At 40.2% G+C, this 11,041-nt stretch overlaps 4 protein-coding genes across 4 annotated transcripts; all 4 read left to right on the forward strand.

Annotated features, from left to right (window-relative positions):
- Positions 1-1,171: 1,171 nt before the first annotated feature.
- LOC136798977 (uncharacterized) lies at positions 1,172-5,507 on the forward strand. The gene is made up of 3 exons (XM_067055661.1): positions 1,172-1,549; positions 1,829-4,562; positions 4,766-5,507. Exons 2-3 carry the CDS (start codon positions 3,124-3,126, stop codon positions 5,505-5,507), a joined length of 2,181 nt encoding a protein of 726 aa, XP_066911762.1. The 5' UTR covers positions 1,172-1,549; positions 1,829-3,123.
- Positions 5,508-5,712: 205 nt separating this feature from the next.
- LOC136798978 (uncharacterized) lies at positions 5,713-6,753 on the forward strand. Its single transcript, XM_067055663.1, has one exon. It carries the CDS (start codon positions 5,713-5,715, stop codon positions 6,751-6,753), a length of 1,041 nt encoding a protein of 346 aa, XP_066911764.1.
- An 80-nt stretch (positions 6,754-6,833) lies between these two features.
- On the forward strand, positions 6,834-8,081 carry LOC136798979 (uncharacterized). The gene has a single exon (XM_067055664.1). It carries the CDS (start codon positions 6,834-6,836, stop codon positions 8,079-8,081), a length of 1,248 nt encoding a protein of 415 aa, XP_066911765.1.
- A 56-nt stretch (positions 8,082-8,137) lies between these two features.
- LOC136798980 (uncharacterized) lies at positions 8,138-9,712 on the forward strand. Its single transcript, XM_067055665.1, has one exon. The coding sequence runs from the start codon at positions 8,138-8,140 to the stop codon at positions 9,710-9,712; it is 1,575 nt and encodes a 524-aa protein (XP_066911766.1).
- The last annotated feature ends 1,329 nt before the right edge of the window (positions 9,713-11,041 follow it).

Below are 11,041 nucleotides of genomic sequence, written 5' to 3' on the forward strand. Positions count from 1 at the left end.
CTTGCAGTTTTTTTAACCTTTTTAGGCGTGTTATTTTCGCACTCGTAAATCATTTTACGCGTGTGCCAGCGCGTGCGCGTGCTTTCGCACGCCATTCATTGCCAGGCCTGCAATGCCATGCATATTTTGTCAGCGTTGTGCATATTTTGTCAACATTCTTTTCATTGGATGAATACCACTAAAATATACCGTGAGTGGTCCTAAATCTGACAGCCCTGCCTAATTCCGATGTGGTCTTTCAAAGATACAAACTAAAATAAAAACAAACCTTTCACTGTGATGCAACGAAGATACCAAAGTGTCAACTAAACTGAGAGATTTGATAGGCATTAGGCAGGGCTGTCAGATTTAGGACCACTCACGATACAAGATAAGTAAACATAAATTTATCGCCCGCAAGCACGGCTTAGCTAAGTGCACCTCTCTTATTCATTATCTAAGAATTGAAGCAGGCAAAGATTACCGGGCAGGCTGATAGCAGACAAAGGTTATTTGAAGATATTTTCAGTTATAATCCAAGGTAGAATAAACTAAACATAGAAAGGGGGTATTTTTTAGTGCTCATACGATAATCAGTATTTTTTTTTAATTCTAGGTTTAGATTTTTCTACCCAGCCCTGTTGTTATGTACATGCGCCCTGTTGCTAAGACCTTTGCTTGAAATCGAAAGTGAAACCAAAATAATTTAGCACACACTGCCGTTTGCGTAATATCGATAAAGTGAAAGGAGGTCCTGACTAAACTTGGGACACCTTGCTTGGGACTATATGGGACTATCTGACAAAACATGGGGCGGCAATTTGGCCACCATTTTACCGAACCTTCAAAGTCATTTATTTGAGTTAATGAATGGCGTATTAAAAAATACACGATTTCTCTTTCGCACCGCTGCCAAGTAGGCTTTTGAATTTAAATATGAAGAAAATCCGTAGTGGGGAACACACAACAATCGAATGGATGGAACAAAGAAGACCTATAAGTATGATTGATAAACTTGGTGGAGTATCAAAACAAATTTGTTGTCAAAGAGATTTAACAGTAAGTGAAAATACAGGCCATATACCGTGAGAGTGGGTAACTTGCATCAGTGGATGCTAACATGCATTGTTGAATAACCGATAAAAATTTATAAAACTTGAGCTAAAAACACCAAAAATAATTTTACTTTTAAATTTCTTGTCACTTTGTCTACCATTTTCATTTAGCATTTTTGCAGACTAGTTTTGTTTACATTTTTGCTACCATTTTGCTAGATCCAAACCATTTCTTGTACATATATTATTTCCAAACCATTTCAAGTACATTTATGATGACATCATCAATATTTTTATATAAATATAGGATCACTTCTCACTCAGTTCATTCACTCATAAGTCCTTGAAGAGTCAAGACATGATGTTGGATCAAAATTTCAAATTTATTTAAATAAGAACTCAATTTTCAATTGTCTATTCAATTTGGCACATTCAGACTTTGTCTACGTTTGGACATAGTCATTTGGCTTTCAGCCATCTTGGTCAGCTTCCAGCTGTCACTTCTGGCCACTCTGGTACGTTGTTTTTCATGTTTTCTCTCTTTTTGTTTCTTTGTTTGCATTGTGCCTCGCCTTGAATGAACTTTAGGTTAGCCTAGGTTAGGGACATGTTTTCAGATACTTGGACTTAATCTTTTTTCAAACTTTTGGACTTAGATATTTTTCATGAATTCAGACTTACATATTTTTCAACTGAATTTAGACTCAACTTATACATAGACTTAGATTTCGTTCATACTTATTCAATTTTATTTATTTTCCAGTTATTTATAAACTCATTTGTATCTATTTCAGTTTGAACCCTTATTCAATAAATGGTTCCAAGCACTTAACCAATTCGTGATAGTCTGTGAAGCACCCGATAGACAACATTCAAACAGACTCAGATCATCCAACCAATCCAATCAAATCCAACTCAACCAAATTAATCGATCACTCAACCAATTGTATCTATCGACCAATCAACTAGACCGATAGAATCAAACTACTGTATCACGCTGATCATCATCGTGACACGCCCACTCCAAATCACTTCAACAAGGTACATAAATTTATCTTCACTCAACCTTTATGTCATCAAGACCTAAACGTAATATCAAACCAATCAAGTACGACATACTTGGTTCAACTGGACAAGTCGTATACAAACCAGACCCTCAATCTGAAGTTGCGCCTACTGACCAATCAGACATTTCAAACGTACCTTCACCAACCATGTCAGAGTCTAACACATCCAACTCTGATATAACAGACCTGATAGATGAGGCAAATGACCTGATCAATGAAAGTCCACTTCGTGCATGTGTCACATCACAAGAAGTTGATGACCTCATCAAAGAACACAAGAGTCATCGCACATCTATCCGCCAAAAACTCAAAGACGTCAACGCTGATGATGTCCTACGCTTATCCATTAACAAATGTTATGACTCCATCTCAAATGCTATCAAGGAAGCCATCGACTACAAAGCGAAACTCAACCTTGCAACCCATGTGAAACAATCAAGTGAATCAACAGCCAAAGAATCTGCTACTGTTTTTGCTCTCGAAACACTGGACCGCACCATGATTCAGCTCAAGACACAGTTTGACCTGAAACTTGACGATGTAAGTGATGTTGAACTTGTCCAATTTAAGAACGAAAACAGCTCTATCGTCAAGAGGTTCGAAAAGTTATCCCAAAAGTATGAAGAAGTCCTACAATCACCAATCACAAAAGCAGAGACATTGTTATTAGTGAAGAACATATTGGTGAGAGATTTGTAAAATTAGATTCTCTCAAACACAACTTCATCACAAACGTCAACAAGGAGATATCGTATAGAAAGCTCGACAAAGATTTGCACTACAACAAAGAACACCTGAACATCAAACTCGACCAATTCCATGGGTATGATTCTTCAGTTGACTTCTATACATTCAAGGATAATTTTGAAAAACTCTACCTACAATCTACGCCAGCCAAGTTTCTGCCTGATCTTCTGAAGAACAACTTCTTAGCAGAGCCAGCCCTAACGTTAGTGAGAACCTTCACCGACATCGATGAGATCTGGAGGAGATTGAAAGTTGCATATGGCGACACCAAGATCATGCTAATGAAGAAGATTCAAGTGTTGACGAAGTCCGACCTATCAAAGATCAGGGATCCTGAGAAGTTAGTTGTCGCAATCAGCTCCTTCACCAACATGCTACGAGAAGTTATGTCAATGGCGAAACGTCACAAGATTGAACCCAACCTCTACTACAGTGAGACACTTACAACAATCTATGCTCACCTTGGAGATGCACGCCTCACACGTTTCCTGTCAAGTATCAATGACGATCAACCAGATGAAAAGGGAACTTGGGAACGTCTGCTCAAATTCCTTGAAAGAGAAGAAAATCTTCAACAGCAAAAATCAACTGTCAGTAACTTCAAAGCTGATCGCAAAGATGCACCTCCACAACCAAAGACAAAACGACAGCCAAGAGATTCCTACTTTGGCGGGCCAACACGCTCACCCATCTGTCAAATCTGTGGTGAATCTGACCATGTTGCAACCTATGGACCTGACAACACAAAGGTGGTGCAGTATTTCGCATGCCAGAAATTTGTTGAGAAGACACCAGCTGCAAGACTGAAGATCATTCGCGACAAGGGTTTGTGTCATCAATGCCTTCTTCCTGGAGCAAAGGCAAGTGAAGGCAAACACCAAGAAGGACGATGTCAGCGCAAGTACATATGTCCACATCCAAGCCATCAAAGATATCCTGTGAAGAATCATGTTCTCGTTTGTGAGATGCACAAAGATGATGATGCCAATCAAGAAGTTCTTGACAACTTCAAGGAGAGATGTATGAAGTCATCCAACCTACCAACATTCTCCAGAGAAATCCAGCTCTCCTTCCATGTTCAATCATCCCACGTGGCAACACCTTCTCCACGAGACTCCATCCAGAACAGAGGTATCTATCTTTTACAATCAATTCAAGTCAATGGAAACCAACTCAATATCTTCTTCGACTCCGGATGCAGCGACTTTATATTGTCTGAAAAGGCAGTAGCACTCCTTGGACCACACGCCAAGCTGAAGGACAATAGACGAACTCCACTCGGTGGCGTTGGTAACATGTCTATGAAATCACTTGGGTCATACTACGTCGATCTACCACTTCACGATGGACGTACCACCACACTTTCAGGCATCTGTCTCAAGCAAATCACATCAGAGTTTCCCATCTATCAGTTGAAGCAAGTTGAAGAAGACATCCACAAGCACTACAAGTCATCTGGTGGAACCAAAAGCCTTCCAAAACTTCCGTCCTGTGTGGGAGGGGAGATCCATCTCATGATCGGAGTGAAATACATGAGGTATCAACCAAAACCAATTCATCAACTGCCATCTGGACTCACACTATTTGAATCTTCATTTGCCAGTCCAAACGCAGAACGTGGTGTCGTTGGAGGACCACATAATGTCTTTACCGAAACACACAAGACTTCCCTACCATCTTCCTTACCCACCGACTTCAAGAATCCAGCTCAAACGTTCCTCTTCTAGGATATGGAGGGGAAGATCGATCATCAATCATTCAATGTGAAGATCATGACTGCTCATCTCAATCACATCTATCCAAGCTACAAAGAGTCTTCGAGGAAGTCGAATCTACTGGAAGCGAGATTAGCTACAGATGTCCAACATGTCGAATATGTACTTCATGTAAAAACCACGAAACAAATCATGCAATCAGTATCAAAGAAGAGGTTGAACAGAGCCTCATCGAGTCATCAGTTTCTGTCAACCTAGAAACTTCAACCACTTCAGCCACTCTTCCATTCATCGACAACCCAGTAATCAAACTTGCTCCAAACAAAGACCAGGCTATGAAAGTTTATCGCCAGCAGCTTCGAAAACTCAATCAACCAGCCAATACTCAAGACAAACAAGATGTCATCCAATCAGAACAAAAGCTACAGCAAATGGGTTTTGTCGAATACGTCAAAGACTTACCACAAGACGTCCAACACATGCTTCAAAAGTGTCACGTCAAATACCACATTCCTTGGCGAGCTGTCTGGAAAGGTAACTCCATCAGCACTCCATGCAGAGTAGTCTTCGATGCTTCACAAGCAACGCCATCTGGACACAGCCTCAATGACTTGCTTGCCAAAGGAAGAAACGAACTCAACAAGCTACAGGAGATCCTCATTCGTTGGTCCTTGCATCGCATCGCACTACACACAGACATAAGCAAAATGTACAACACCATTCAACTAGATCGATCCCAATGGTCATACCAACGCTACATTTGGAACAAAGATCTCAATCCTGAATCCATACCAGAAGAAAAGGTCATAAAAACCCTAATATATGGTGTCAGATCAAGCGGTAACCAAGCTGTCTACGGTTTACGAAAAGTTGGTCACTTGTCAAAGGAAGAATACCCTGATGTCAATCAAACTATCCAGGACGACATTTATGTGGATGATTGACATCAGGGTATTCTTCCTTTGACAAGTGAAAGGTAACTCCATCAGCACTCCATGCAGAGTAGTCTTCGATGCTTCACAAGCAACGCCATCTGGACACAGCCTCAATGACTTGCTTGCCAAAGGAAGAAACGAACTCAACAAGCTACAGGAGATCCTCATTCGTTGGTCCTTGCATCGCATCGCACTACACACAGACATAAGCAAAATGTACAACACCATTCAACTAGATCGATCCCAATGGTCATACCAACGCTACATTTGGAACAAAGATCTCAATCCTGAATCCATACCAGAAGAAAAGGTCATAAAAACCCTAATATATGGTGTCAGATCAAGCGGTAACCAAGCTGTCTACGGTTTACGAAAAGTTGGTCACTTGTCAAAGGAAGAATACCCTGATGTCAATCAAACTATCCAGGACGACATTTATGTGGATGATTGCATTTCTGGGGAAGACAACCAACAAGCCGCCCACCAACGAGCAGATGAGTTGGAGCTAGTCCTAAACAGAGGAGGCTTCCGACTAAAAGGTGTTACATTCTCAGGGGAAGATCCACCAGATAACCTCACTGACGATGGAAATACCATTTTTGTTGGTGGAATGCGGTGGCATGTGAAAGAAGATAAATTATCAATCAACATTGGTGATCTCAACTTCGCCAAGAAGCAACGTGGGAAGAAACCGTCAAACACAATCAACATCATTCCAAAGCAGCTCACCAGACGTCATTGTTCTTCAAAGGTCTCTGAAGTGTTCGACCTGACTGGCAAAGTCGCCCCAATCATCGCATCTCTGAAACTAGACGTTCAACAACTGGTTCTACGCAAGCTCGATTGGGATGATCCAATTCCTGAAGATCTTAGACCAATATGGGAGTCCAACTTTGAACTCATCAAAAGCATTGGCACCATCAAGTTCAAACGTGCAATAGTTCCTGAGGACGCATTGAACCTTGACATCAACACACTCAACTTTGGGGACGCCAGCAAATCAATGATCTGTTCCTGTGTCTACGCAAGATTCAAAAGACGAGACGGCTCATTCTCATGTCAACTTGTCTTTGCTCGCACACGTGTTGTTCCCAAAGATATGAGCCTGCCGAGAGCCGAACTGTATGCAGCTCTGACAACTGCTTACACTGGGGAAATAGTCAGAAGATCATTCAAGAACTACCACAAGAGTTCCATCAAATTTACTGACAGTCAAATCTGCCTTCACTGGTTATCAAACAACGAAAACCATTGAAGCTCTGGACCAGAAATAGAGTTATTGAAACACTCAGATTCACACCCAAAGAAGAATGGTACTATGTTCAATCTGAAGACATGGCAGCGGACATTGGTACAAGGAAAGGTGCCACCATCAATGATGTTGATCAAAACTCAACATGGATCAACGGATTTCCTTGGATGACACTACCTCAATCATCTTTTCCAATGCTTTCAGCTGAAGAAATCAAACTTAATGAAGCAGACTCATTGGAAGCCAAGAAAGAATTTGATGCCCACTTTGTCAAACAAATGCCAGATGTCAAAGACAGATACGCTTTCACTGGTTATCACATCGACCCCATGCGTCATTCATTCAGCAAAGTCATCAGAATCTTTGCTTACTGTGTTCGATTCTGCAACATCATTCTAAAGAAAGCTGAAATATCAAAGCCACTGACTGATGCAGACCTTGAAGCATCAAGACAATACTACTTCAGGATGGGAACTCGAGAAATTGTGCAGTTTATTGAACCCAAAAAGTATGAGAAGTTCACATCACGCAAAGGAGATCTTCTCATCTATACTGGTCGAATTTTGCCAGATGACGAAGTCACCATTACTGGAAGATTCACATCAGCAATGCGAGATCTGGCAGGTACAACCTTTTGCGTACCAGTATTGGACAAGGACAGCCCAGTCGCTCAAAGCCTTGCACTTGATGTACACTGGAACCATCCTGTTTGTAAACATTCTGGTGTTGAATCAACTTTGCGTTTCATTCTCAAATCTGCATACATCATCGATGGACGTCAACTTGTTAAGAACATCAGAAAACAATGCACCAGATGTCGCTACCTCACCAAAAAGACCGTTGAAGCAGCAATGGGTCCAATCCCTCAATGCAGCATCACCATTGCACCACCATTTTATGGCACGCAAGTTGATCTTTCAGGTCCTTACCTTGCCTACTCGCCATTACATAAACGCACGACTGTAAAGATTTGGCTAGCTGTATTCTGCTGCTGCACGACATCAGCCACTTCTATCAAAACCATGGATGACTACTCAACCGAAGCATTCATTTTGTCATTTGTCAGATTCTCCAACAACCATGGCTTCCCGAAGCGACTATTTTGCGACAGCGGCAGCCAAATGATCAAAGGATGTGACCAGATGCGTCTTGATTTTAACGACATTCAACACCAACTTCACAGGCGTGTATCCGTCGACTTCACTGTCTGCCCGGTTGGCGGGCACAACATGAATGGCAAAGCTGAAAGAAAAATTCGAGAGATCAACAAATCCATTGAGCGAAGTGCCCACAAGGAATCAATACTTTCAGCTGAAGAAAATCAAACTTAATGAAGCAGACTCATTGGAAGCCAAGAAGAATTTGATGCCCACTTTGTCAAACACAAATGCCAGATGTCAAAGACAGATACGCTTTCACTGGTTATCACATCGACCCCATGCGTCATTCATTCAGCAAAGTCATCAGAATCTTTGCTTACTGTGTTCGATTCTGCAACATCATTCTAAAGAAAGCTGAAATATCAAAGCCACTGACTGATGCAGACCTTGAAGCATCAAGACAATACTACTTCAGGATGGGAACTCGAGAAATTGTGCAGTTTATTGAACCCAAAAAGTATGAGAAGTTCACATCACGCAAAGGAGATCTTCTCATCTATACTGGTCGAATTTTGCCAGATGACGAAGTCACCATTACTGGAAGATTCACATCAGCAATGCGAGATCTGGCAGGTACAACCTTTTGCGTACCAGTATTGGACAAGGACAGCCCAGTCGCTCAAAGCCTTGCACTTGATGTACACTGGAACCATCCTGTTTGTAAACATTCTGGTGTTGAATCAACTTTGCGTTTCATTCTCAAATCTGCATACATCATCGATGGACGTCAACTTGTTAAGAACATCAGAAAACAATGCACCAGATGTCGCTACCTCACCAAAAAGACCGTTGAAGCAGCAATGGGTCCAATCCCTCAATGCAGCATCACCATTGCACCACCATTTTATGGCACGCAAGTTGATCTTTCAGGTCCTTACCTTGCCTACTCGCCATTACATAAACGCACGACTGTAAAGATTTGGCTAGCTGTATTCTGCTGCTGCACGACATCAGCCACTTCTATCAAAACCATGGATGACTACTCAACCGAAGCATTCATTTTGTCATTTGTCAGATTCTCCAACAACCATGGCTTCCCGAAGCGACTATTTTGCGACAGCGGCAGCCAAATGATCAAAGGATGTGACCAGATGCGTCTTGATTTTAACGACATTCAACACCAACTTCACAGGCGTGTATCCGTCGACTTCACTGTCTGCCCGGTTGGCGGGCACAACATGAATGGCAAAGCTGAAAGAAAAATTCGAGAGATCAACAAATCCATTGAGCGAAGTGCCCACAAGGAAAGATTGTCCATCCTTCAATGGGAAACATTAGCCTCAATCATTGCCAATAGCATCAACGACTTGCCAATCAACATTGGAAGCAAATCAGATGTGGAAAATCTTGATCTTATCACTCCAAACAGGCTTCTTCTTGGAAGGAGCAATCACAGAAGTCCAACAGGTGAAATGGTTACTTGTGACAACCCACAAAAGCTGTTAAAAGCGAACACAAAAATCTTCAATGCATGGTTTGAGAATTGGCTACTCAATCATGTACCAAAATTAATGGAACATCCAAAATGGTTTAAAGGAGACAAGAACCTTCAAGTTGGAGATATCGTACTCTTCACCAAAACTGACTCTCCAATCTCAACAACATATCAGTATGGTATTATCACTGAAATCGAACCTTCCAAAGATGGCATTGTTCGAAAAGTACGCGTCAAGTACACCAATGCCAATGAATCTTCAAGTCGTGAAACTTTCCGCTCAGTCAGAAACCTTGTTCTGATACAATCAATTGACGAAATGGATTTCGCAGAGGAGACACACGACAACAACCCTCAAACCGACTAGCACAATAACTCGGATGCCCGCGACACGCTTTCCATATTGATACAATTTGTCCACGATACGTAATGGTTGATTATGTTTATGCATTATGGTCGATATGTTCACTCGATACATTAATTGGTCGTTATGTTTTGTACATGATTTGTTGATTGGAATGTGTTTCGTTGATTTTATTTCAAGAAATTTAAAACCTCCCTGGGGGAGTGTTGAATAACCGATAAAAATTTATAAAACTTGAGCTAAAAAACACCAAAAATAATTTTACTTTTAAATTTCTTGTCACTTTGTCTACCATTTTCATTTAGCATTTTTGCAGACTAGTTTTGTTTACATTTTTGCTACCATTTTGCTAGATCCAAACCATTTCTTGTACATATATTATTTCCAAACCATTTCAAGTACATTTATGATGACATCATCAATATTTTATATAAAATATAGGATCACTTCTCACTCAGTCATCATTCACTCATAAGTCCTTGAAGAGTCAAGACATGATGTTGGATCAAAATTTCAAATTTATTTAAATAAGAACTCAATTTTCAATTGTCTATTCAATTTGGCACATTCAGACTTTGTCTACGTTTGGACATAGTCATTTGGCTTTCAGCCATCTTGGTCAGCTTCCAGCTGTCACTTCTGGCCACTCTGGTACGTTGTTTTTCATGTTTTCTCTCTTTTTGTTTCTTTGTTTGCATTGTGCCTCGCCTTGAATGAACTTTAGGTTAGCCTAGGTTAGGGACATGTTTTCAGATACTTGGACTTAATCTTTTTTCAAACTTTTGGACTTAGATATTTTTCATGAATTCAGACTTATATATTTTTCAACTCAATTTAGACTCAACTTATACATAGACTTAGATTTCGTTCATACTTATTCAATTTTATTTATTTTCCAGTTATTTATAAACTCATTTGTATCTATTTCAGTTTGAACCCTTATTCAATAAATGGTTCCAAGCACTTAACCAATTCGTGATAGTCTGTGAAGCACCCGATAGACAACATGGAGAAGGTGAAAGTTTTGAGAAAAATGCTTCGTTTGAACTGTTGCAGCTCATCTCGATTCACAGATGATGGAATGTATTTACAAGGATGCATAATCTTGTAAATAAGTGTTTTTTTTTACATAATGAAAATACATTTCCTGATACATAAAATCATTTTGTGCCTCTATTTATTATTACAATCAATTTAATACTCTCATTTTTCGTCTTTTTCTGTCATTTTTTAAAATTGATATTTTCGGTTTTTGAACATAACTTTTAAACTAATGAAGTAAAATTAAAAAGTAATACACAAAACTTTAAGTTAGGCTTTCCTCTGTATGAT

The sequence above is a fragment of the Clytia hemisphaerica genome, unplaced genomic scaffold (genome assembly GCF_902728285.1).
Source record: "Clytia hemisphaerica strain Z4C2 unplaced genomic scaffold, Clytia hemisphaerica genome assembly, whole genome shotgun sequence".
Taxonomy (NCBI): domain Eukaryota; kingdom Metazoa; phylum Cnidaria; class Hydrozoa; order Leptothecata; family Clytiidae; genus Clytia; species Clytia hemisphaerica.

Coding starts and splice junctions, on each gene's coding strand:
- LOC136798977 (XM_067055661.1), top strand. CDS start 3,124: ATGCTAATGAAGAAGATTCAAGTGTTGACGAAGTCCGACCTATCAAAG. Junction 4,563..4,765: donor TTCAAGAATCCAGCTCAAAC/GTTCCTCTTCTA, acceptor TCATGCAATCAG/TATCAAAGAAGAGGTTGAAC.
- LOC136798978 (XM_067055663.1), top strand. CDS start 5,713: ATGTACAACACCATTCAACTAGATCGATCCCAATGGTCATACCAACGC.
- LOC136798979 (XM_067055664.1), top strand. CDS start 6,834: ATGGCAGCGGACATTGGTACAAGGAAAGGTGCCACCATCAATGATGTT.
- LOC136798980 (XM_067055665.1), top strand. CDS start 8,138: ATGCCAGATGTCAAAGACAGATACGCTTTCACTGGTTATCACATCGAC.